At 49.7% G+C, this 22,829-nt stretch overlaps 9 protein-coding genes across 9 annotated transcripts; 4 read left to right on the top strand and 5 right to left on the bottom strand.

Annotated features, from left to right (window-relative positions):
- Nucleotides 1-33: 33 nt before the first annotated feature.
- Nucleotides 34-3,333, top strand: mph1 (3'-5' DNA helicase; the record flags this gene model as incomplete). Its single annotated transcript, XM_039077029.1, has 1 exon — nucleotides 34-3,333. The coding sequence occupies one exon, from the start codon at nucleotides 34-36 to the stop codon at nucleotides 3,331-3,333; it is 3,300 nt and encodes a 1,099-aa protein (XP_038925237.1).
- Nucleotides 3,334-4,007: 674 nt separating this feature from the next.
- LCP9604111_8840 (uncharacterized protein) lies at nucleotides 4,008-7,380 on the bottom strand (the record flags this gene model as incomplete). Its single annotated transcript, XM_039077028.1, has 2 exons — nucleotides 4,008-7,125; nucleotides 7,196-7,380. 2 exons carry the CDS (start codon nucleotides 7,378-7,380, stop codon nucleotides 4,008-4,010), a joined length of 3,303 nt encoding a protein of 1,100 aa, XP_038925236.1.
- A 105-nt stretch (nucleotides 7,381-7,485) lies between these two features.
- On the bottom strand, nucleotides 7,486-9,029 carry LCP9604111_8839 (dolichol phosphate-mannose biosynthesis regulatory protein; the record flags this gene model as incomplete). The annotated part of the gene is made up of 5 exons (XM_039077026.1): nucleotides 7,486-7,541; nucleotides 7,605-7,686; nucleotides 8,743-8,841; nucleotides 8,895-8,975; nucleotides 9,027-9,029. 5 exons carry the CDS (start codon nucleotides 9,027-9,029, stop codon nucleotides 7,486-7,488), a joined length of 321 nt encoding a protein of 106 aa, XP_038925235.1.
- A 260-nt stretch (nucleotides 9,030-9,289) lies between these two features.
- LCP9604111_8838 (pre-mRNA-splicing factor CWC22) lies at nucleotides 9,290-11,792 on the top strand (the record flags this gene model as incomplete). The annotated part of the gene is made up of 2 exons (XM_039077025.1): nucleotides 9,290-11,240; nucleotides 11,299-11,792. The coding sequence occupies 2 exons, from the start codon at nucleotides 9,290-9,292 to the stop codon at nucleotides 11,790-11,792; spliced, it is 2,445 nt and encodes an 814-aa protein (XP_038925234.1).
- A 990-nt stretch (nucleotides 11,793-12,782) lies between these two features.
- On the bottom strand, nucleotides 12,783-13,667 carry LCP9604111_8837 (3'-5' exonuclease; the record flags this gene model as incomplete). Its single annotated transcript, XM_039077024.1, has 1 exon — nucleotides 12,783-13,667. The coding sequence occupies one exon, from the start codon at nucleotides 13,665-13,667 to the stop codon at nucleotides 12,783-12,785; it is 885 nt and encodes a 294-aa protein (XP_038925233.1).
- A 908-nt stretch (nucleotides 13,668-14,575) lies between these two features.
- Nucleotides 14,576-16,221, top strand: LCP9604111_8836 (uncharacterized protein; the record flags this gene model as incomplete). The annotated part of the gene is made up of 3 exons (XM_039077023.1): nucleotides 14,576-14,628; nucleotides 14,678-14,719; nucleotides 14,766-16,221. The coding sequence occupies 3 exons, from the start codon at nucleotides 14,576-14,578 to the stop codon at nucleotides 16,219-16,221; spliced, it is 1,551 nt and encodes a 516-aa protein (XP_038925232.1).
- Nucleotides 16,222-16,688: 467 nt separating this feature from the next.
- On the top strand, nucleotides 16,689-18,367 carry LCP9604111_8835 (DUF2417 domain-containing alpha/beta hydrolase; the record flags this gene model as incomplete). The annotated part of the gene is made up of 2 exons (XM_039077022.1): nucleotides 16,689-16,859; nucleotides 16,931-18,367. The coding sequence occupies 2 exons, from the start codon at nucleotides 16,689-16,691 to the stop codon at nucleotides 18,365-18,367; spliced, it is 1,608 nt and encodes a 535-aa protein (XP_038925231.1).
- A 601-nt stretch (nucleotides 18,368-18,968) lies between these two features.
- Nucleotides 18,969-21,130, bottom strand: npl4 (nuclear protein localization protein 4; the record flags this gene model as incomplete). The annotated part of the gene is made up of 5 exons (XM_039077021.1): nucleotides 18,969-18,973; nucleotides 19,134-19,245; nucleotides 19,310-20,768; nucleotides 20,832-20,962; nucleotides 21,038-21,130. 5 exons carry the CDS (start codon nucleotides 21,128-21,130, stop codon nucleotides 18,969-18,971), a joined length of 1,800 nt encoding a protein of 599 aa, XP_038925230.1.
- An 806-nt stretch (nucleotides 21,131-21,936) lies between these two features.
- pst2 (putative NADH-quinone oxidoreductase Pst2) lies at nucleotides 21,937-22,711 on the bottom strand (the record flags this gene model as incomplete). Its single annotated transcript, XM_039077020.1, has 4 exons — nucleotides 21,937-22,032; nucleotides 22,089-22,485; nucleotides 22,544-22,629; nucleotides 22,685-22,711. 4 exons carry the CDS (start codon nucleotides 22,709-22,711, stop codon nucleotides 21,937-21,939), a joined length of 606 nt encoding a protein of 201 aa, XP_038925229.1.
- Between the last annotated feature and the right edge of the window lie 118 nt (nucleotides 22,712-22,829).

Raw genomic sequence — 22,829 nt, 5'->3', positions numbered from 1 at the left:
GTGCAAGTGCAATGCCTTTCAACTATCCACGCGATGTCGACAGATTCCGAGTCAGATTACTTTGATGATGATGACTTCGTAGTCCCTGGAACCCCTGATGAGCCCTCCCGTCCCGCAAAGCGGCGCCGCATTCGAAATCGCGGGGAAGAGCGCGAAGATCAAGATGACGATTCCTCAATCGACTCGTTCTTTGATATGGGCGATGACGAGTTACCCCCTGGGCGCCGAGAATCACCTCATCAGGATCGCTCCAAAATTAAGAGCTGTGTACTGAAGCAACCCAGTGTTCAAAATGACATGTTTGTCACGCAACTCACGCAACCTTCCTCAAGTCCGGAACGAATACGGGGCGCACGGTGGCAGAAGCCTACAGTGAGGCCCCCTCCGCCAAAATTTGAAACTAGAAGACAAGATGGTAGTGGTGGACAGGAGAATCATCCCCATGATGATGAAGAGCTGCTGGCCGCTCTCGCAGCTTCCTTAGATTCATTTGAGGAGGAGAAAACAACCAGAGCGGTATACCAACCCTCGAGTTTGTCAAGCAATACTGTTTCGAAAAAGATTGTCCTGCCAGAAAAGACAGATACGCATCTATCGGCGGATGTGCTGTTTGAGCTGGAGGACATACCGGAAGGTGCATTCGATTCTTCGCCATCATTGTCACCAGTAGCGCGATCAGCCCAGCCTGCAGGTCCACAATTTAGTCAATCCCGAGGCCCAATTAGAGGACCTCATCTCAGACAGACTACATTATTCGGTATGGCCACTTCAAACCCTGAGGCCTCGGAACCGCGCCAACAAGATTGGGGCCCGTCAGAGAAGACTGAACCACCGACCCAACACAAACTTGTCAAAGATGCTTTGGATACATGGGTCTACCCTACGAACTTGGGCAAAACCAGAGACTACCAATTCAACATCACTCAGGCAGGCCTGTTTCATAATTTACTCGTGGCCTTGCCAACAGGATTGGGAAAAACATTCATAGCGGCTACAATTATGCTCAACTGGTTTCGCTGGACGAAAGATTCGCAAATTATTTTTGTAGCACCAACGAAACCCTTGGTTTCGCAGCAGGTATCGGCCTGTTTGGATATTGCCGGAATTCCACGCTCGGAGTCGACCATGCTCACGGGAGGGGCATCACCGGGTATTCGCGCCGAAGAGTGGAAATCAAAGCGGGTGTTTTTCATGACACCCCAAACACTGATCAATGACCTAAAGACCGGAATCGCCGATCCCAAGCGAATTGTGTTGTTAGTCGTCGATGAAGCTCATCGCGCGACTGGTGCGTATGCATATGTGGAGGTAGTCAAATTCCTTCGGCGCTTCAACAACAGTTTCCGCGTGCTCGCACTCACAGCAACGCCGGGATCAACAGTCGAATCGGTACAGTCGGTTATTGACGGCCTGGACATAGCACGTGTCGAAATCCGTACAGAGAACTCGATCGACATTCGCGACTATGTTCACGCTCGTAATATCGAAATTGAAACATTTGAGAATTCAGATGAAATGATTTTCTGTATGGATCTCCTATCTGTGGCCCTGCAGCCCTTGCTTGACCAACTCCGGACTCTCAATGCCTACTGGGGACGTGACCCTTTGGGGCTGACTGCGTACGGTCTTACAGTGGCGAGGCAACAATGGATGCAGTCTGACGCTGGCCGGAATGCCAATTTCGGCTTGAAAGGCAAAGTCAACTCCATTTTCACTGTTCTTGCTAGCTTGGCCCACGGTATCGATCTCCTCAAGTACCATGGCATCGTGCCATTCTATCGCAATGTCATCCATTTCAAATCAAGCTCCGAGGGACAGAAAGGCGGAGGTGGTAAATACCAAAAGCAAGTTGTACAACATGATAGTTTCAAGAAACTACTCAGCCATCTTGAACCATGGAGTAAGAATCCAGAGTTCATTGGGCATCCGAAATTAGAATATCTCAAGTCAGTGATTTTGAATCACTTCATGGACAGGGGTGAAGGGAAAGAGTTGCCTGACGGCACTAGTCAGCCCACGACTCGTGTCATGATCTTTGTGCATTTCCGTGACAGTGCTGAAGAGGTCACGAGAGTGCTCAAAAGATATGAGCCTATGATTCGTCCTCATGTTTTCGTGGGTCAATCAAGCGCCAAAGGCTCTGAAGGTATGGACCAGAAGACACAACTCAGAACCATCGAGGATTTCAAGAAGGGTACATATAACACAATCGTTGCTACCTCCATCGGCGAGGAAGGATTGGATATTGGAGAGGTCGATCTGATCGTGTGTTATGACTCGTCGGCGTCGCCAATTCGTATGCTGCAGCGCATGGGTCGAACTGGCCGTAAGCGGGCCGGTAACATTACTCTGCTATTGATGAAAGGCAAAGAAGAAGACTCCTATCTCAAGGCCAAAGATAACTACGAGAGGATGCAGCAAATGATTGCCAGTGGCTCCAGGTTCAAGTTTCACGACGATCGTTCTGCACGCATCTTACCCGCGGGCATTCGTCCAGTTCCCGATAAACGACATATCGATATACCCCAAGAGAACTCGCAACAAGAACTGCTGGAACCGAAACGTAAAGGGCGAGCACCGAAGCGACCTGCCAAGGTGTTCCACATGCCCGATGATGTGGAGACAGGGTTCACTCGAGCCTCGAATTTGGCTGGCGACAAACCCCAGAAGAAGAAGGCCACTGTAACCAAAAAGGCAGCCACCCCCAAAAAGAGACCCCGGGCCCCCACACCCGAGCCTGTAGATGTTCCGTCGCTGGAGGACGTTGTTCTTAGCACGAGTGAGCAAAATGATCTTGAGCATCATTATCAAAACATCGGTGCTACTTCTCCGCAATTCATCCGATTCCCTCGCAACGACGCCTTTCCACGTTTGCAACGCATTGAAAGACCCACAAAGGATGTGAAGCATGGGTCTCTCACGCGACGCATGGTAAAAGCCTTACAGAAGATGCACGAGGCTGGCCCTGATTGTGATCGTCGATTCAAAGAGATTTTGGCCCGCGAACCGCCTTCGCCAGACGAATCCAGTCAGACGCTTCAGAGGGATTCAGCCAAGAAGCCTGGGCGGAACCCAAACCCTTTGAAAACACCGTCTAAAAATACTGCTCAACGAGCTTCCATCAAGGCCACTCTCACCCCCGCTGGCGGGGAGGTTGTTTCTTTGCTGTCTCCAGATCGTGAACACAATCAGAAGAACGACCCCTTTACCTTCATGGATGATGACGATGGCTCGGATTTTGAGTTGATGGATGCCAGTCTTTTGTTTAGTAGTGGGTCTAAATCGAAGAGTCGGAGACAGAACAGACCAATTATTGAAGATAGTGACGAGTGATGAAATAGAGGCACGCGTTGATGTTATCTGGATATAGAAAGATCCTTGCCTCATTCGAACGTAGGAATGATATTGGATACAGTTGCATTCCCATAACTAGACCTACATGGGTACGTACAATACTGAACTTTATCGTCTTCATTTTGTTCGTCACAGAAAAAGGAACGAAAAGGATGGTAACTTGGAATAGATTGTATTTTTTTGGGGCTTCGCAGCTATCTGTTTCTTGGTGATTGTATTCCATTCTAGCTTAGGGCTTGTTGAAAGAGTGCATACCACTCCCGCTGCCTTCAAAAAAAAAAAAAAAAAAAAGACCAACCTGGCTGTAAATCATCACCGAGTCTCCCGTCTATCAGAACATAAGAACATTCGGGGTTGGGGTCTGGGTCATTGGGTATTTGTGTGTTTGTGAATGATATCAAACGTGTAGTGTCAATCCGAGAGCAAAGAAATCAGAAAGCCGAAAACAACCCACCTCGAGAGAAAGATAGATAATATGGGTTTATGCAAGTGTTTAGTATGTTGAAAGCCAACGCGAACGAAAACCGAAAAAGGAGAAAGGACGAAAGAAGAAGCACCAGACTCCAGTTGCGATCAGCGACGAGGCGCGAGCACAACTTCTAAATCAATGTAAAGAGTGGAGAGCAAAGGAAAACCAGACAAAAAAGAGTCAATTAGACGCGGTCACGAGCAAAGTCAAGGACCTCGCAATCATCCTCAAAGAAACCGTCGTCGGCTTTCAGCGGAGCGGAGTGTCTCTTCTTGCGGCGGGTGGTGATGACAACTTCCTCCACGTTGCCGGTGCTGTTTCCAAGTGTGATGAGGTTTTCTATATCTCCGCCAGCCCCAAGCGAGTGTCCATGGATGACAGCGTTTTCATCTTCGTCATCGCCGTGGTCATCGCTGGAGCTGTTGAATGACCTCAAGTGCACTTTGATCAGCGGTATATCATTGCCAAAGACCCATTGTCCACTCGGCTCACTTGCATCGCTGCCTGAGGAGAAGACACTCAAACTGACACGCTGGTCCGTGTGGAACGGCTGGTATGGGGTGTTTGTCTCGATCTCAGCCTGCGAGAGAGGCTGGCAAAACGATCTCGCAGCACTAGATGGTTGATAGCTGACCGAAGGTAGAACAATAGAGGCATGAACTACTACTTCTGGATCAAAGGTAGACAAAGGAGCCGGTCCACAAGGACCCTGAAGATTATCAGGCAGTTTGACCTGGGACTCCTTACCGCCAACAATAGAGTGAGGCTGCCTGCTCTTGTGGCCGGGTACAGTAGCACGCTTGAGGCGATACATCTTGAAGTACCCGGCATCCAGAACACCCAAGAATATAAGGCCCTTGTTGCAAATCCACGTCACCCGAGAAGGTGCAGGATCTCGAGCTAGCCCCGGCAAGTGGAGACGATTCTCTCCGGCATGGCGCAGAGTATTGACAGTACCCGTTGCGGCGCCCATTGACTTGCTTAGGCCTGCGGCGACAACCTTCCCGCTCTTCACACTGGCAGCAGAAGGTAATGCAAATCCACTCATATTGGGAAATGCAGCGCCCGTGGACGGGACACGACCACGGACAGCGGAGAAGAATGGCTGCGTTTTACCGCCAACTAACTTCATGGCCGCTGACAATGGGTTACTACCGGAAGCTTGACTGGTCATCTCATCTGCCATGGGATCGGTAGCCGGTGGCTTATTTGCAGTAGACTTTGCACGGCGGAATGGGGGCCACTGAAATGCGCTTCGGGGTAGATCGAAAACGTGGACGGTGCCTTTACGTGTAATTACGGCCAATCTATCACCCACCGGTGCCGTCCAAATCACATCAACGATACTCGATGTAGTCAACCGTGCGTATCTAGCAATCTGGCGCACATTGGGATTCTGTCCCGTCTGGTCATCAGCCATAAAAGCCATGGACCGGCAGTGCTTGAGTTGCATGAGATCCCACACGTATTGCACATCGCCTTTCTTACTCGCTGTGAACAACATCAAGCCGTTCGGAGAAAGAGACAAGAAGCTGCAACCATTAGGAACCTGAAATGTCGACACTGGGTGGATAAATGCATTTCGGATATCTGTGCCGTCTTCGAATCGTCTTAGGTCGATTATGGATACGGTGTCAGGCTCTGTTGCTGATGTTTGTGTATCCTGAGCATGGGTTGGAGGGAATAATCCATACCCCTGTGTCTGGAGGTCCAATCCCTGAGGTGGCCGACGTGGAGAGCTGCCGGATGGTTGCTGGGTGTTCCAATAATTGTTCCAGGCCTGCATTCCCTGATCACCCATCCAGCGGGCACCTCTGACGAGTTCTTGGGCAACGCCTCTGGCCATTTTGTCGAAGAAACTTTCCCCTTCTCCTACATCTGTCGCACACGACACCGAAGGGACAGCAGGAGGACTGCGAGTTTCAATGCCCGGAACCTTGCCGATGATTAAACTCGAAGGTACAGTGCCCTGGATCGATCCTCTGTAGGCCGAGGGTGGGGGAGCGAATGCAAGCCACCTTCCTTGTACAGCTAAGATGGGCCTTTCCAGGGTAGAGAAACCATGGGGAGAGTCGGTGCGAGTCCCCTCTGGATCAGTTGTAGAACTTGAAGAGGTTGAGTAACGACGGGTTTCTTTGGATTGAACTCCAGTCCATGTCTTACCCAGGCACTGGTATGCAGTTGTTTCCGGGGATAGGATATGTCTATAAACATAAACTTCCCCGCTGACGCCGGATGCCAAGATAATGTAAGCACCAGTTGTGAAGATCTTTAATTTTCCCACAGGCGAGGGTGCAAAGGATGGGAGGCCGGGAAGATTTTCTAGGCATGGCACAGGCTTACTTGCAAACAGGGTGCAGACATGTTCGCTAGTCCGGAAAGAGTAAATCTCAACTCGGGTTTGGTAGAACTGGATGTCGTCTCGCGCGCACTTGTCGTAAGAGTGACCGCGAATAGTCGAAGGGGGAATTTCATTTGCGTCCGATGTTGCAGACGAGACTCGACCTTCCTCATCATGCGGCGGCAACGGCCCATGAACAATGACAGCCACATGCGGCCGAGAGGATGCAAAGGGATCACTAGACGGGTAGCCAGGCAAGAGTTTGGCCTCAATTACACGGCCATTTAATCCAGTGATCTGCCCCACGAGCCTAGTCTGGCGATCTTCGATGGCGAGGATCTCCACGGCACCATCGATCCCAACCAGTAAGACGTTCATTCCTGTCCGCGAGCCTTTAGATGACAAGCTAGGCAGTGTATCAAAGCCACAGAATGAATAGTTTCCCTCGGCGGGGGACCGATTCTGAGTTGGAATAATCTCAATGTCCGGTGCTCCGAAGAAATGTGCCTGAGGAAGATGTGGGGGAGGCGCGTGATTGCTCATTGGGCTCCCGTAAGAGTGACTCTTTCTCCTGTCTATAGACTGTTGCCTCGAGTGTAGACCACTTCGATAGGCATTACCATAGCTAGATGGTAAAGTTCGAGTCTGAGGAGATGCCGAGGAAGGATGGCTGAAGCCACTCCTTTCTTGAATTGTTGGAAAGTTCAAGGGTGATGTACTAGGTAGTGATGCACTTGGTATATCCCCATCCATAAGATCGGTGGGGGGGCTCTTTCCATAAGGTACCGATTGCGCCCACGTATCGGTGCGGCTAGTGAGATCGTCACCTGCTGGCTCATCGAGGGAACCGAGGACATCCAGAACAGGCGACGTGATAGATGGGTTTACATGACGTTCAATAAAGGGTTCAGGGTCTGGGCAGGAGAGAGGCTCCTCTGGTAGTGGGTCATATGGTTGGATGCTATCCGTGAAATCTGGTGTTAATGGCACTCATTCATCAGAAAAACAGGCAATCACCGGTGGACACATACATATCATCCGGTGGGGTTTCAGTTGCAGCCCTGGCCACCTTGTTCTTCTTGCCCTTCTTCTTTTTGCCTTTCGCACTTGGTTCATGCTCTGATATAGTCCGATGCTGGTCCGGGGCGAATGGGCTATCGTCTTCGGGCAAACGGCTGTGCTGGCGGATGATATCGTCAGGTGCCGCCGGGAGCATTCAAATAGATGATGCCTCAGTGAGAGGCGATAAAGAAGCAACAGAACGAAGCCGCTCTCAGTACCTTATTTGTGGTCTGAGAACGGATATGCAGGATCCTTCTGTTCAAGATCCTAACTGGGAACCGGGAGCTTGGGAGGTATGACTAAAGAGGAGGATAACTTTCATAGAATCAATCAAGTGATCAAACATCACAACGGCCTAAAGAGACTGGGGACGCGTACCTGTTTTGACAGTATCCTTAAAAATAAGGGAGTTGTGGTGAACGTAGACACCACTAACAGCGTATCTAGAGCGGAGATCACCCTAGACACGCGGGGAAGCTTTGCTAAATAAGTATAACACAGCAACAGCTTGAGATAGTTCAAGCTGGTGCAGAAAAATGTAATCCAAAATGACTTGCATACACAAGTTCCAAGGTCGAAGTCCGAAGTTGAGTCAAGGAAGAAGGATGATGTTATGGTTCGCGATAAGAAGAAGAGGGGGGGAGCTGACCCCAGGTCACCAGTCAGGTACGGGGCTATTAGGGTGTAATAGGGGGGCCTGAGTCAGAGCACGAAATAACCCTCTGACAGTGTCATTCCTAATGAAAGTATGATCGGATTCTCGGTCTTTACTCTCCTTTGTCTGTCTTTGTTTCTATCACCAATCTTGACTATGACTGACTATACAATGCACCTTGTGGCCTACACGAACAAGACGCATATGAGGGGAAACTTGTCAAACTATGCAAACACCGATAAGGCTCTTAGTCATCTCTTGCGTCATGGATTGCTTGCTGCAAACGTCCCCTTGCTTTGACATGGTACTGCATGGTTGAAGTCAACAGCCGAGTCCATCCGTGTCCTTGCTGGTCATTCTTGACAATTCCTTGTTTGTTTATTCAATAAAGTTCGCCTGTTGAAGGAGTGGCTGGTGTCATCGTTGGCTCCAGCCAGAGGTCACAGGGCATTTGCGGCATGGCCAAAGATGACGACTTGCCTGGGCTTTGACAGCAAATGCCGTTTGAGCTAGGAAATTTGAGCTCTTTCGTTAGGGCTACGTGGTAATTCGGTACATATATATTTACATATATATGGCCGCTTTATCCTCCACTATTCTTGCGGGCCATGTTAAGTATATCCAGACTGAAAGTGTTTGTAAAACGGTTAATGTAATAAAATTAATTAACTCGAGACGTGTTTTGATAGCCACTGAGCTTTGAAATAGTTGATGGTACAGAATGTTATCACAGAGGGTTGCCCTCTCTCCTGATATGATATCCAGGGTCGCTTAGGTCTTCTTCTTATTGGCCGCGGCCTTAGCCTTGGCTGCCTTCTTCTTGTTGCTATTGATCATGACAATTCCGATAAAGGTGCCTACCACAGCAGAAGCCAAGAGTGTTAGGATGACGGGGATGCGGATGGCCCAAACACGAGGCGGGAAGATGTCGTGGAGCGGGTGGCCGGGGTCGACGAAGGGCTGTGGAACAAAAATGAGTATAGAAAAGCAAATATTATCATAAATTAGCATACCATCAACAGGGTCCACGCGGTGTAGTAGAGAAAGATCGCAGTCGCGACCAGAAGCATGACGGATCCCACGAGTTGGCCCAGCTAAAGCACAGTCAGTGGGGTATTTCCATTGGATAAGACTAGATAATTTACCATTCTGATAAAGAGCGGCGCTGTTAAAAGAAAAGAAATATGAAGGAACGTGGATGAATCCTGGGCTGGACAGAACTACCAGGAATCTCAGGAGCTCCCGTTATTCGAAGTTGGCCTCTGGTCACGTGCACCGCGCTAGAGCTTTCTCCTGCTGCGTCCTTGAATCATCTTGTAACCTCAGTCCGGCTGAGATTCACAACCACTGTTCCTCCGGTGTACATCAAACTTTCTAGCTACCCCGGAGGCCTCTCTCCTCGTTGAAGATGTCCGATTTGGATGTTCTCCAGTCTGCTGTGCGCGTGCCCACGCCTCCACCTGGCGCGTCGTACTCGCCAGCCGCAGCCTCTCGAAAACGCTCACCTCCATCTCGTTCCCCTCCTCCAAATCGTCGCCGATCCCCTCCCGGTGATTCCCTTCAAGATGGTTCCGACGTTCTTAAAGCCGATGCAGAATATGCCGACGACAGAGAACGGCAACTCACTGAACGTGTTCGCGAACATGAGAAGCGCGAAGCAGCGCGCAAGCCGATGACCGAGGAACAAAAGCAGGCTTCAGCAAAGGCAGAGTACGAAAAGCTGCTCACCATGCGATCTGGTGGCACTTACATCCCTCCGGCCCGGCTCCGTGCGTTACAGGCGCAAATTACGGATAAAACGAGCAAGGAATATCAGCGCATGGCATGGGAAGCCTTGAAGAAGTCGATCAATGGTCTTATCAACAAAATTAACGTTTCCAACATCAAGTTCATTGTTCCAGAGCTATTTGCGGAAAATCTTGTAAGAGGCCGAGGATTATTCTGTCGGTCGATCATGAAGGCGCAGGCGGCCAGTTTGCCCTTCACTCCAATTTACGCAGCGATGGCATCTATCGTCAACACCAAGCTTCCGCAGGTTGGCGATTTGTTGCTTGCCCGATTGATTGTTCAATTCCGCAAGGCCTTCAAGCGAAATGACAAAGCAGTCTGCATTTCCTCTACGACTTTCATCGCGCACCTCTGCAATCAACAAGTTGCCCACGAGATGTTAGCAGCTCAGATCCTGTTGCTTCTTTTGCATAAGCCAACGGACGACAGCGTGGAGATTGCTGTGGGTCTCACTCGTGAAGTCGGTCAGCATCTGGAGGAAATGAACGCTCCTATCGCACTTGCCGTATTCGACCAATTCCGAAACATTTTACACGAGGCCGATATTGATAAGCGTGTGCAATATATGATCGAAGTGCTCTTTCAGGTGCGCAAGGATCGGTACAAGGACAACCCAGCAATCAAGGAGGAGTTGGACCTAGTGGAAGAGGAAGATCAGATCACACACCGTGCCGGCTTGGATGACGAGCTGGAAACACAAGACACTCTCAACATCTTCAAGTACGATACGGAGTGGGAGGAACACGAGGAGGCCTATAAGAAATTGAAGGCCGAGATTCTGGGCGAGGATAGTGACGAGGAAAATGAGGACAGGTCAGATGAGAGCGAAGAAGAAGAATCCGATACGGAAGAAGTACAGATGGATATTAAGGATCAGAGTAATACTGATCTAGTCAACCTTCGACGAACAATCTACCTCACAATCATGTCCAGCATTGATTTCGAAGAATGTTGCCACAAGCTGATGAAGATCAACCTGCCGGCCGGGTTGGAGCATGAACTTCCATCCATGATCATTGAATGTTGTTCTCAGGAACGGACATACTCCAAGTTCTATGGCCTGATCGGAGAACGATTCGCCAAGATCAACCGACTTTGGTCAGATCTGTTTGAGGCGGCCTTTGCCAAGTACTACGATACCATCCATCGTTATGAAACAAACAAACTACGCAACATTGCCCAGTTCTTCGGCCACCTCATCAGCAACGATGCGATTGGCTGGCATGTCTTATCTGTGGTTCATCTTAACGAAGAGGAGACCACATCCAGCAGCCGTATCTTTATCAAAATCCTATTCCAAAACCTCGCCGAGAACCTTGGTCTGCCTGGACTTCAGGCCCGCTTTAGGGATGATATTTTGCGGCCGAGCTTTGAGGGTCTCTTCCCGACGGACAACCCACGTCACACTAGGTTCTCTGTCAACTACTTCACTAGTATCGGTATGGGTGTATTGACAGAGGACATGCGTGAGAACCTGAAAACCATTCCCCGTCCTACCGTGCCCGCTTTGCCTACGCGAGCCGCCTCTCGAAGCCCCTCGCACACCCCATCTGATCGATCTCGTTCATCTCGTTCGTCTCGTTCGATGTGCTCAACGTGCACTGGATCTCCTCACTCCCGCCGTTCCAGGTCACCTTCGTACTCCCGCTCTCCTTCTAGGGACCGCGGCCGTTCCTATTCTCGTTCCCTCACTCCCTCTTCCCGGGGTCACAGCTACACACCTTCACGCTCTCGGTCCCCAGTACATCGCCGTCGTGACGCATCAGACAGTCGGTCCCCTGTCCGTCACCGCCGTCGTGACGCATCAGACAGTCGGTCCCGGGCCCCCGCAGGACGATCCCGATCCCGATCCATTTCCCGTACAGCGGCTAAGCGTAGTCGAGCACGCTCCCGCTCCTACTCGCGAAGCCCAAGTCGCAGTCCCTATCGATCTCGTCGCTCGGTTACTCGGTCTGTCACACCGCCGCGCCGAGGCCAAAGCCCTCCTAGCCGGAGAAATCGCAGCTACTCCAGATCAGTTTCCCGGTCTGCCAACACCCGTACCTCTTCGTGAGCCGGTTTCCCGAGGTTCAAACCAAGATTCGTCCGAATCCGTGTCACCCTTCATATCATTTTCATTGTAGATCTTTTCACTAGACCAAAACGAGTCAGCCTAGTGGGGGTCTACGATCAAGTTTCATTGCGATGGCTCAGGGTCGTGGAAGAGTAATCCACGAAAGGCCTATTTCTCAATATGTAATAGAGAGCCTTTAAACAAGAAATTCCAAATTAGCTTCTCGGCATTTTCCCACAGAATAGGTCACTAATTCGGTTTTCTATATCGTGTCGTAAATCAAACTGCCCGAGCGCATCAATATTCCACCTTGCAGGAATTGCCGGATTTTGCTAAAACGCATGCACCCCCGCATAGCTTCGATCCCCCATTAGGAACCCAAAAACTATGTCAAAAATGGTTCGAGTCTGAAAGGAAACCAGTCGCCTATGATAATGTGTAATGAAAGAAGGGTTAACAATCGTATCAAAGAACTGGACAAGGGCCTGGCAAGAGGGTAGGGCTAGGACCAAGGTCTGGTAGGTTGAGTTCTGATGCTAAAGATGAGTTTATCGAACAATGCTAGCGAGAAGATCATATGGCTATAGTATGAAGCCAGGGTTTCTGTAGAGATTATGTTTAGAGAAACCCCAAGATAAACTGCGGTGTAGTGACTTTCTAGGGCTGGAAGGTTCCAATCTTCACAAGGCAAATTTCAATACTTCACGGTGTGTTCCTTGAGAGGTCATCTCTGCCCTAGTTTTTCTCCCCTTCCTGTCTTGATTTTCAGCGCGGTAATAGAACCCCTAGATTCCAATACGAGAGATTGCCCTACCCATATCGAACTAAACTAGCTCTACGCCTTTCTAAAAGATCTTCCACCTTTACTGTAAGGATGTTTATTGGGTATATATTTTTCGTAGAACACTTTACTATTATTGGCGAAATATCACGCCAAATTCCTGAATCACCTACGTTTTTGATATCAACTTAGCTTATTATTGATCAATTTAGTCGAAAAGCCAAAAGAAAAAAGTAAGTTCAACTATAGAAATGTCTGTCGAGAGCTTTGTTACTGAAACTACCACTCCGAATCATCGCTCTGGATCGGTTCTTCGTGCTGGACCGGTTCCTCTCCTCGGGCCTTATCGGCCCAAGCCTCGAGCTTCAGAGGGCTTCTGGTGCAATAAATCAGCACACTCCTGGTGGCCATCGTGTCTTCCAGCGCACTGTGTCCATTTTTGCCTCTCTGGATCTTGTAACCAATCAACTCATTGGCCAAGGTTTTGAGGCTCCAAGTCCGGCGGAAAGGTTTTGCAAGCGGTTTATACACCGCATCGGCAGTGAGAATCGCAGTGTCGATGACTGTGGAGTGTATAATGCCCAGGACGTTCAGGTCATCATGGAGGGCGTGACCAACGAGAATAGTCCTGCTATCCATATGCTCAAAAAGCATGGCCCGAGCTGCCTTCCAACCTTTAATTGCAACCCCCTTCCTGACCGCAGCCTTCATGTCAGCACATGTTACACCACTCCATCTGGTATGCCAGTTTCGAACAGTGTTGGTGGGGTGGACGAAATGGTTGACGAGAACCTCTCCTGTGAGGAGATCCACCACTACCAGAAAGGCAAGCTCACGGCGATTGCCCATAACACCGACCATCTCACAGTCAATGGCAATGGCCTTTCGACTGGTTTGGCTTGGGTTTGATGGGGGAGTCGTCATAAATTCATTGTATCTGATCACGCCCCCGGCGGGGCGACGAGAAGGAGCAAGAGGATAACTGGCCACGGTTGTGAAGTGCTGTTTCTTCAGCTGGCTATCTAGGTGAACACAATCTTGCAGGTGGATCAAAAGCCACTGCTGCTCTTCGGGGTTGAGAATGGGATTGGTGTGGTCATCAGGCGTGATGATGGGATTTTCGTGATCCTCAAGGGTGAGAATGGGTTTGGTGTTGACTGTCATTTTAAGCGTAGTTTGGAGTAGTTGTATTAGTTATAGAAGCTCAAGTTGTCGCTCAAATGGTGAAAGTAGTATATGGTTGATGTTGAGTTTCAATGAGATAGATAAGTTTGGAAGGGAAGAAATCTATTAGGGATTGGAGTAGACAAATAGAAACAAAAGCGAAATATAGGAGTCGAATGCACCAGGCAGACATCGCAACCATGAACAGACACCGCAGCCGTAAAAGAAGGCGGGCTTGGGATATACTTCGAAGGTTGCAAACTTTTGCTCATAGCCAGTCCTTTCAGATAAACTCACTCGTCTATATAGATCCATAGACAGGCATAATATAAGTTCAAATCGGAATAGTCTTTTCTCTTTATAGATAGCGAGATGAGTGAATTTGGAACATAAGTCATTAGCCATACCATACCGTGTCTTGTTCATCGTCATGCTCTCGCGAACATCGACCACTTTCTCCCCAACACTAGGTGAGAACCCTTGCCACGCATAAGGGTCCGTCTCTCGGACTTCGACTGTTGCCATTCTATCGCTCTCACTTATCGAGTCTGACTGATTCTGACAAGCTGGCAGAGTGTCTTGACAGCCTTGGTTGCCGGATTAATGTCAGTCCACATGGTGGAGGGTTTGAAGATGAAAACAGTGCAGGTTGCGACATTTCAATTTGAGGAGGGTTCGATACGGCTCATTCCCGAGTACATCGGTCTTGCCATCTTGATGAATGCAATTCATTTCTGAACAGGACAGAACATAAGAAATGGAAAGTCGGAAAGGGCCGAATGGAACTCCAAGCTTGACCCCTCACCTGGGCATTACCAGAGATAAGCCAGATAAGCGCAATTTATAAAGCTTTCCCCCTGTCCAGATGATTTTTTATTTTTTATTTTTTACTTGAAATATTTTCTATCATGAAATATCGTTTGTGGTTGGCCGGCAAAGAGCAAGATGGGAATGCAGATCTGTGTGTGACGGCTATCTTGACACTTGAACCAGCACTGACAAGTCTACAGCATTCCCATTGAAGATCCGGCAACTGGAGAGATCTTCGCGCAGTAAGCTAACTCGGAGTAGCGTTCGATCCCGTCTAACCATTGCCAGATGCCACGCAGCCTCGCCAGAAGATGTCGAGACCGCCATCTCCGCCGCCCAGGCAGCATATAAGTCCGGCGTATGGTCGCGTGCGAGTCGTCACCATCGTGCCGATGTGCTAGAGAAATGCGCAACGCTTCTCTCCGATTCCCTCCCGCAGCTCATCTCAACAGAATCAAAACAGACGGGTCGGGTGATTCGGGAAATGAAGGCCCAGGTCCCATCTTTGACAAGGTGGTTCAAATACTATGCCTCCCTGCTAAGAGTCGAGGAGCGATCCGTTCTACCGACGATGGGGAAACTGCATAACTTTGTCGACCGAGTCCCTCTCGGAGTGGTGGTTCAGATTACCCCGTTTAATCACCCGTTGTTGATTGCCGTGAAGAAGCTTGCTCCAGCGCTTGCTGCTGGAAACAGTGTCATAATCAAACCTAGCGAGCTGACTCCATTGACAACTCTCTTGCTGGGCAAGATCCTTCGCGAGGCGGGAATTCCAGATGGCGTGTTGAGCGTCTTACCTGGTTATGGAGCTATCACCGGCAAAGCACTGGTTGAGCATCCATTGGTGAAAAAGGTGGACGTGACTGGTGGCACCATGGCCGGAAGGGCAATTGGTAGGATTGTCGGTGGGAATCTGGCAAAATACACTGCGGAGTTGGGTGGAAAGGCGCCCTTGGTCGTGTTTGAAAAGGCCAACATCGATACGGCGATTAACGGGATCGTCTTTGGAAGCTTCATCGCAAGTGGTCAGACATGTGTGGCCAGCACTCGGATTATAGTGCAAAACTCGATTATGGATGAGCTACTACACAAGCTCAAGGCCAAGATTGAGAGCATTACACGCCGAATTGGTGCTCCAAGTAACCCGGAATCTACCATGGGGCCACTCATCTCCGAGAAGCAGCTACAAAATGTGGAGCGCCTTGTCAACAGCGCTCTAGATGGAGGGAATGCGGTCGCTCTCATCGGTGCAAAGCGGATGGTTTCTCAAAGCCCGCTTGACGGATTTAACTTCGAGAGGGGATACTTCTACGAACCAACGCTACTTGCATCCAACAACGGGAATAACAGTATTGTAAAGACAGATGTCTGGCGCGAGGAGGCGTTCGGCCCTGTTATTGTCGTTGCTGGTTTCGATACCGAGGAAGAAGCAATAGCATTGGCAAATGACAGCGAGTTTGGATTGGGAGCCGGTGTATGGACACTCGACCTTCCCCAGGCTTTCCGAGTTTCGGAGCAGATTGACGCAGGAATTACTTGGGTGAATACCCATCATCGGAATGACCCTAGCAGTCCATGGGGAGGCGCAAAGTCTGCGAGTGGAGTCGGAAGCGAAAATGGAATCGAGGCTTACAATGCCTACACAACATCGAAAAGCACAATCATAAATTATGCGTCTCCCGATGAGTCCTTGGCTGCGGATGACTGGTTCGGAGATGGCTCCGGCAATGTTAGATATGGTTGAATGGAATCATGTTGCTGGTTTCTCCGGACTCTGTTGCACAAATCCTCGAAGGGATCAGCATGGATATTAGTGAGTGTACATATGTAGACTAGGTAACAGACATTATTAGCAGAATACTTCAAGGCAATCAATCATATATCAGTTAAAAGAGATTATGTCCAGACCAATCCACCTCTCAAGTGCATTTCACTTCGGTCTGTTTTCTACAAATTCGTATCTTCTGGCAAATAAATGCATACATACATAAAGCTAGAACCCAGAAAAATTAGTAGGTAGTAAATGACTGCTAGTACATACTCGAATAGCCAAGATATAGATCTAACCGGTAAGGGAAATGCATGATGTCATACCCATCAGCCCAGATACTAGCAGGTTGGGCTTTGGTTCATTTCTTCAAGCATGCATCCCCTCAAATAAATTAATATTTATGAAACCTGTTAAATCAAGGACCGGTACTAATCTTCACTATGTCAATCTGGGGTCGCAGACAAGACCATAAGCCCACGGAGCCATCTGGCACACAAAATGGGGATGAACATCGGCATGCGCCAGAGGAAACATTCGAAGAACCTACTGAGCGCTCAAGATTACTTCCTGCAGATAGTCATGAGGGGTTTCTAAGCCCAGATGATCCCGCCGTGAGTCCAACAAACAAAGCTACACCAAATAACACGCTGGAGGCAAAAATCATAGCTAACACGAGAACCAGGTATCGCCCTACAATCTATGGAGCGTGCGCGCGGTGCACGGTGCGTCAGTTATCGCATTGGCAATGAGCTTCATATGGTGGACATTCCTGCTTGTCTCCATATTTGTCAGTCCACCGATGATCCACCCGCGAGGGTCGGGCTTCTTTGCCTTCTCATATACCACCTTGGCGACAGGATACCTCGTCCTTGGACTCTTATTTTTCGCAGTGCCATCCAAGTCCATGACAATATGGGCCATTATACTTGCCGTTCTACTTTTGGTTGATATGTTTATTATCCTGGCTGCGCCGCGGATCCGTCTTGAAGAAGGCTGGGTAGGGATTGCTTCTGTCGTCTGGGTAGCTTTGATATCTATATACCAGGCCATCCAGAATCGAGCAGTTGCTTGGGGTAAGCGCGAGGAGGAAGAGCGTCTTACTGGTCGAGAAGAGACTCGGCGCTCCCTACTGGAGTGGATTGCTGTTTTCGCTGAGACGATTCTAATGGCTGCCATGGCGAGCGCTGCCGTCATGTTAACAGCCACTCTGATCTTGCGTGCTTTCGACTCTGGGCTCGAGGCTCCAGGCGAGCGATACTTGGTGCATGCGGATAGCTATCAAGTTCATCTCGCTTGTGTCGGGAACAAGACTGCAGACGACAATGCACCGACGATTCTTCTAGAAGGTGGCAATGGACCAGTCGAACATACATTACAACCGTTCATCGACGATGTATACGGCCGTGGCGGTATCGGCAGATATTGTTACTGGGACCGACCAGGATTCGGATGGTCCGACAACGCACCCTCGCCCCATTCCGCCGGCATGTCAGCGGACGTGCTAGCCGAAGCCTTGGCTCTTGCAGGTGAGACAGGTCCATGGATAGTTGTTTCCGCTGGAGTTGGCAGTCTTTATTCGAGGCTTTTTGCCAGTCGCAACCTTCTCGAAGTTCGGGGCATTTTCATGATCGATCCCCTCCACGAGGCATACTTGGGAGACATTGGGCGACCCGGTCGTGGGTTTTTGCTCTGGCTTCGTGGTATCGTTTCTCCGCTGGGATTCGATCGGCTTGCGGGCGCTATTTTACGCGGCCGTTCTCGCCAGGACCGCGTTATCGGACGTTCGGCTTACCAGTCTGGAAAATACATCAAAGCAAAGCTACAGGAAAGCCTCGTGGCTGTCACCATGACTGCCTCCGAGATACAGTCTTCTCGCCATATCCAGATGGGCCATGCTCCTGTAGTCGTTGTGAGCTCTGGTCAAGAAGTCCGAAAGAATTCGCAGTGGGCAGAGCGACAGGAGGATCTGTCTCATCTTACAGATAATCTTTTGTCTTGGGATATTGCTGACGATGCACCCCATGAAGTATGGCATACTGGACAAGGACGGGCGATATTGGAAAGACGTTTGAAGGAGCTTGTCCAAGAAAGTCAGGTACAAAGACCCATGAGCAAGTGATCACTAGTTTGACATCTTTATTCGGGCGTTCATTGGGATTCAAATACCGTACAGAAAATTGCCACAATTGTGTCTTATAAAATATTATCTCTGCGAAGCTGATGATGGGGGATATGATGCTATGGCCTAGTAGTACCTCCCTCGCCTGACGCGACGTCGCTACATATGAATGAACATCACTTGTATGTCGGTTTCTTACTTAGTAGCATCTATTTCGACGAACACATTAATCCAATCGAGAACTTCTACCCCATATCTAGAAGAAATTAGAAAAGCCCCTGAAGCGAGAGCATCAGTGAATCATCTAATCTCAGGACACTTCTTGGAGGGCTGTAGGATGCCAACTGGATTTGAGGTATATTCGTAATAAATGCAGTAAATTCGGGCAGAGCTTTAGCCTGCTATAACTAGCCGACGGATCCAAAACTTCCATTCTCGCATCGAATCTCCATTTCGGGTCCAGGAATCGAAGATATCTCGGGGAAAAGGCGATGAATGGCCTCCTCGTAACTTTTAAGGCAACGCGGTGGGAAAAACCGAGCCGAAGGGTCTAGGGGGAGTGCGATGAAAACCGAACGGCGGGAAGACGAAACCGATCACTCTAAACTAGCTCCCTTAAACCTCTTAGCAAGCTGGTCACTCTCGGGGCTGGGAGATATGGACCGGGGTAAGGTGGAGGGTGGGGGGTTGCGACGTTTCCGGGTTTGGGAATCCGGACGAGAAGGCTCGGCCGGTGTGGGCCAGGGGCGCTTGGGGGGCCGCTCACCACTCTCTTGAAGAATTGTCATCAATGTGGCCCATCCTGGGGTATTCACAAGTTGCATGCCCTCGGCGGGGGACTTCGTTCTAGCGACACGGCAGAGGAGTGATTCCTCATCCTGTTCGAAAATGCGAGTTAGCGTCACGTACACTAGATTGAATTATACACAATAGAATACCGACCTTGCTAAATGTGCCTACTCCATGCAAGAAGCACAGGAGGTGGAAGTCGGAAACGCCTTGAATAGCTTTATCTGGATCACCATGGGACATGAGTTGCTGGGCAACGTGTCGAAGATCTTGGCTCTCGCCGATGACTTCCCGATTCTCGATAGGGAAGCGACTGTTGGTGAATAATGGGGATGGCTCTGTTGGGAATCCGTGGGTGAGGGTGACTAGTAGGAAATCGACTGGGAAACTCGGCTCAGCGCTCTCCTGTACGCTTGCACCGTACTCATTAATTCGTCGGTAGAAAACTTCGGGGATGTATCGTGTCCTGCTTCCGAGATCTTCGTCATGCTCTGATTGCACCAGCATTACGGTCGGGTCTGCTGAGGGTTCGACGATATCTCCTCGAACCATCTCAACTGCAGACACGGATGCTTGGTACGAGCTGATAGCAATCGCACCTGTCTCATCTCCACTGAGCACACACGTTACAATATCCGAGCCGAACTGTCCTGTCCGGCTCCATCTCGTTGACTTAGGATTTTGTGCCTGGAGTCGTGCCGCGAAGGCAATTTCGAGTGAAGACAAGAAGTATGAATCAATGTGCCGCTTACAAACCACTGAACCATCCCCAAGCCCGCCATCAATCAAGTCAGTAAAGATGACACCAACCTTCTGCAATCCGCAGAGACGAGCTACCTCGTCCACTTCATTTTCGTTGTGCCAGTCATGGAGTGTTACGCCATCGATTTCGCCCGTTTGCGGGGGCTCGTAGATCGCTTCCACGACAGCCTTGACACCTAGTGGTACTTCGGTGTATTCCTCGTATGTACCGTACAAGAAACCTAATCGTTGAGCGCCTGACTTTCGCCAGAAATCAAGGAGGGAATTGATTAAATCAGGGGATGAGAACTCCACATGGTCTACCATACGGAATTCCTGGGGTTGCAGACTGATTGCGCTTGGTTGACATTTGGTGCAAATTCCCTCCGGCCAAGGCGGATGCCCCGATGGGCAGTCGCTTCGCACTCGGTAATATGGTTCGTTGAGTGGAGGCATGAACGAGGTTCCCATTTCGGGCTTGTTAGTCGCGGCATTGATTTTCCGCAGGTATGAGTGGAAAGAGAGATGCTTGATTTTCTTCTCTTTCATGTTGTTCGCATCGTAAGGCTCGAGTGGCATGCAGTAATCACACATGCCTCGGGGACCGTGTCTGCACATCTTGTAGTCCATTCCACGCTTGATCTTTCCATCTTTTTTGTCTAGCAGATCGTCCAGCGGTGACTGCTGCACTAGCTCCCACGGGTTCTTGACTGGAGCGGAAGAACTTGGTTGTTGACGGATCGGGACCGTCTGTTGCTTGGGGATCGGAGCTCCATTGAGTCGGTGTTCTGTGGTGGTAGATGTGTTGCCGTTCGAGGCTCTATCCTGCTGTGCCTGTTCCTGGTACCCAATAAAGAGCTTATCGCCATGCCTTCAATCCAGCGGCGCGTGAGTAATTCAACATGTAGATGTAAATATGAAACTCAACACTTACTTGAGGCCAACCTGCTGAAGCGAAACCCCTCGTAGGTCTTCCAGTAGTCTTTCCTCACCACCTGTGCCGATCGGTTTATTCGAGAGGGCAATGGACGAAGCTTCGACGTTGTCCGGGAGGTGTTCTAGAATCTAATGCCGATTGCCAGATTAGATTTTGGCTCTCATCCTGCTATCGTTCCCTTCCAACTAAGAGCCGATAAATACCTTTTTCTGAAGTGACGGGAAGAGTTCCTGCGGGCTGACCGTGAGTCGAAATTGTCCGTTTCGACTCTCAAATCGGAGAAGAATGGAGGCCATCCTAAGCAAAACTATAGCACGGTTGAGGATGAGGATTGAGAGGTAGTGGCGTCACCTTCCAAGGAACACAAGTGGAAGAAATATTCGAAGACAAAGAAGGCACATGCAAGTGAGAAGAGAAGCTCGACTTAAAGCTTCCTTGGTCACGTCACAACTGGCGGGCGGTATGGTACCTGGCTGACAGAACACCCCGCGGTCGGCTTTGGAGTTTTGGGGGAGGCGTCGGTAAATTCGTTACCACGGATACAGAGCCTTGAAATAGAGAGCCAGAACCTGGACAGTACTTATAAATACTTTCAAATGGAAGTGATAACACAGAACTGCCTCTTGTAGCATCGGTACCAGAGGCAAATTTGGAAAATGTGAGCAAATGACTGTAGGAGGCAGAAATGTGCCCTGAGGGTACTAATCGTGGAATGTAACTATACGTGGATATATCAAGTTGAGCATCTACGTTACAATAGGCTCTTGCAAAAGCAATTGAGTAATCTTCTTCCATATATTTCTTCCATTGGCTAGAAATAATTGGCTGTTGAAAATGAGAATGGTATGTCCGTATCATCATAAGATATAAAAAAGGCGTAAGGAACGCCCCAGTGAGAACAGTCTAGAATTAGAGAACGCAAGAAGAGACATGGGCCCAATCACAAAATTGTACAGTTCTTAGGCAAACCGCATGGCCCCTCATTGCTCTTCTTCTTCTTGACTAGCTCCTGAGTATCCTTGAAAGGCTGCTCGGTCTTTGGAGCGGCCTCCCCAGCAACAGGAGTCGAGCTCTCCGGCTTTGACTCGGTACTGCCATGCATTCACTGGACCTTAGAAACAGTCTCGTAGAAGGCCTTGCCCTGGGCGGTGGCAATCTCGAGCTCAAGCGCGGAGGGCTTACGGGAACCGTCGGCAGCCTGTAGACGGGATGGTCAGTGAGAGAAATGCATCGGGGAGTGTCGTTATAACTTACAGCGAAGGTACCAGCACCCCAGGCGCTACCGCCGTGAACCTCGTCCAAGTTGCTGAGCTGGGCGAATACGGTCTTGTAGCCCAGAGGAACGTAGATGAAGCCGTGGTGAGCGAGAGTGCTCATCGAGGCAAGGGCAGTCGACTCTTGACCACCACCCTGAGTACCGGTCGACACGAAGAGACCGGCGTACTTGCCCCAGAAGCCACCAGTGGCCCAAATGCCACCGGTCTTGTCCCAGAAGGTCTTCCACTGAGCCGGGAAGTTACCGTAACGGGTAGGGATACCGAACAGAACAGCGTCGAAGGCGAGGAGGTCAGAGGGCTCAACAATGGGATAGCTAGCCTTGGTAGGAGCATGCATCTTGGCCAAAACTTCCTCGTTGAGGGTCTCAGCGATCCTAGAGATTCAATTGTTAATTAACTGACTCGAGGGGCAACAATGATAGCATGACTGACTGGAAGATCTCGGCTTGACCACCAGCGGACTCGATGCCCTTCTTCTCAGCCTCGGCCAGGGCCTGGATGTGGCCGTACATGGAGTACTGATCGGAAAATTAGTGAGATGGGAGAGGAATGCATTGCCATTGGAAGACATACATAGACGATTGCAACCTTGGGAGCCATTATGACGGTTTGAGGATTGTAGAATGAACGTTGTAGAGGGAAAGTTGAGAAAGGAAGAGCGGGGAGGGGAGGTAATTATAAAGGTTAACACCCTGTCGAGGGGAATATCCTAGGTACA

Source organism: Penicillium roqueforti (assembly GCF_015533775.1).
Source record: "Penicillium roqueforti strain LCP96 04111 chromosome Unknown scaffold_37, whole genome shotgun sequence".
NCBI classification, from domain to species: Eukaryota; Fungi; Ascomycota; class Eurotiomycetes; order Eurotiales; family Aspergillaceae; genus Penicillium; species Penicillium roqueforti.
This window is presented reverse-complemented; position numbering and strand designations above follow the sequence as displayed.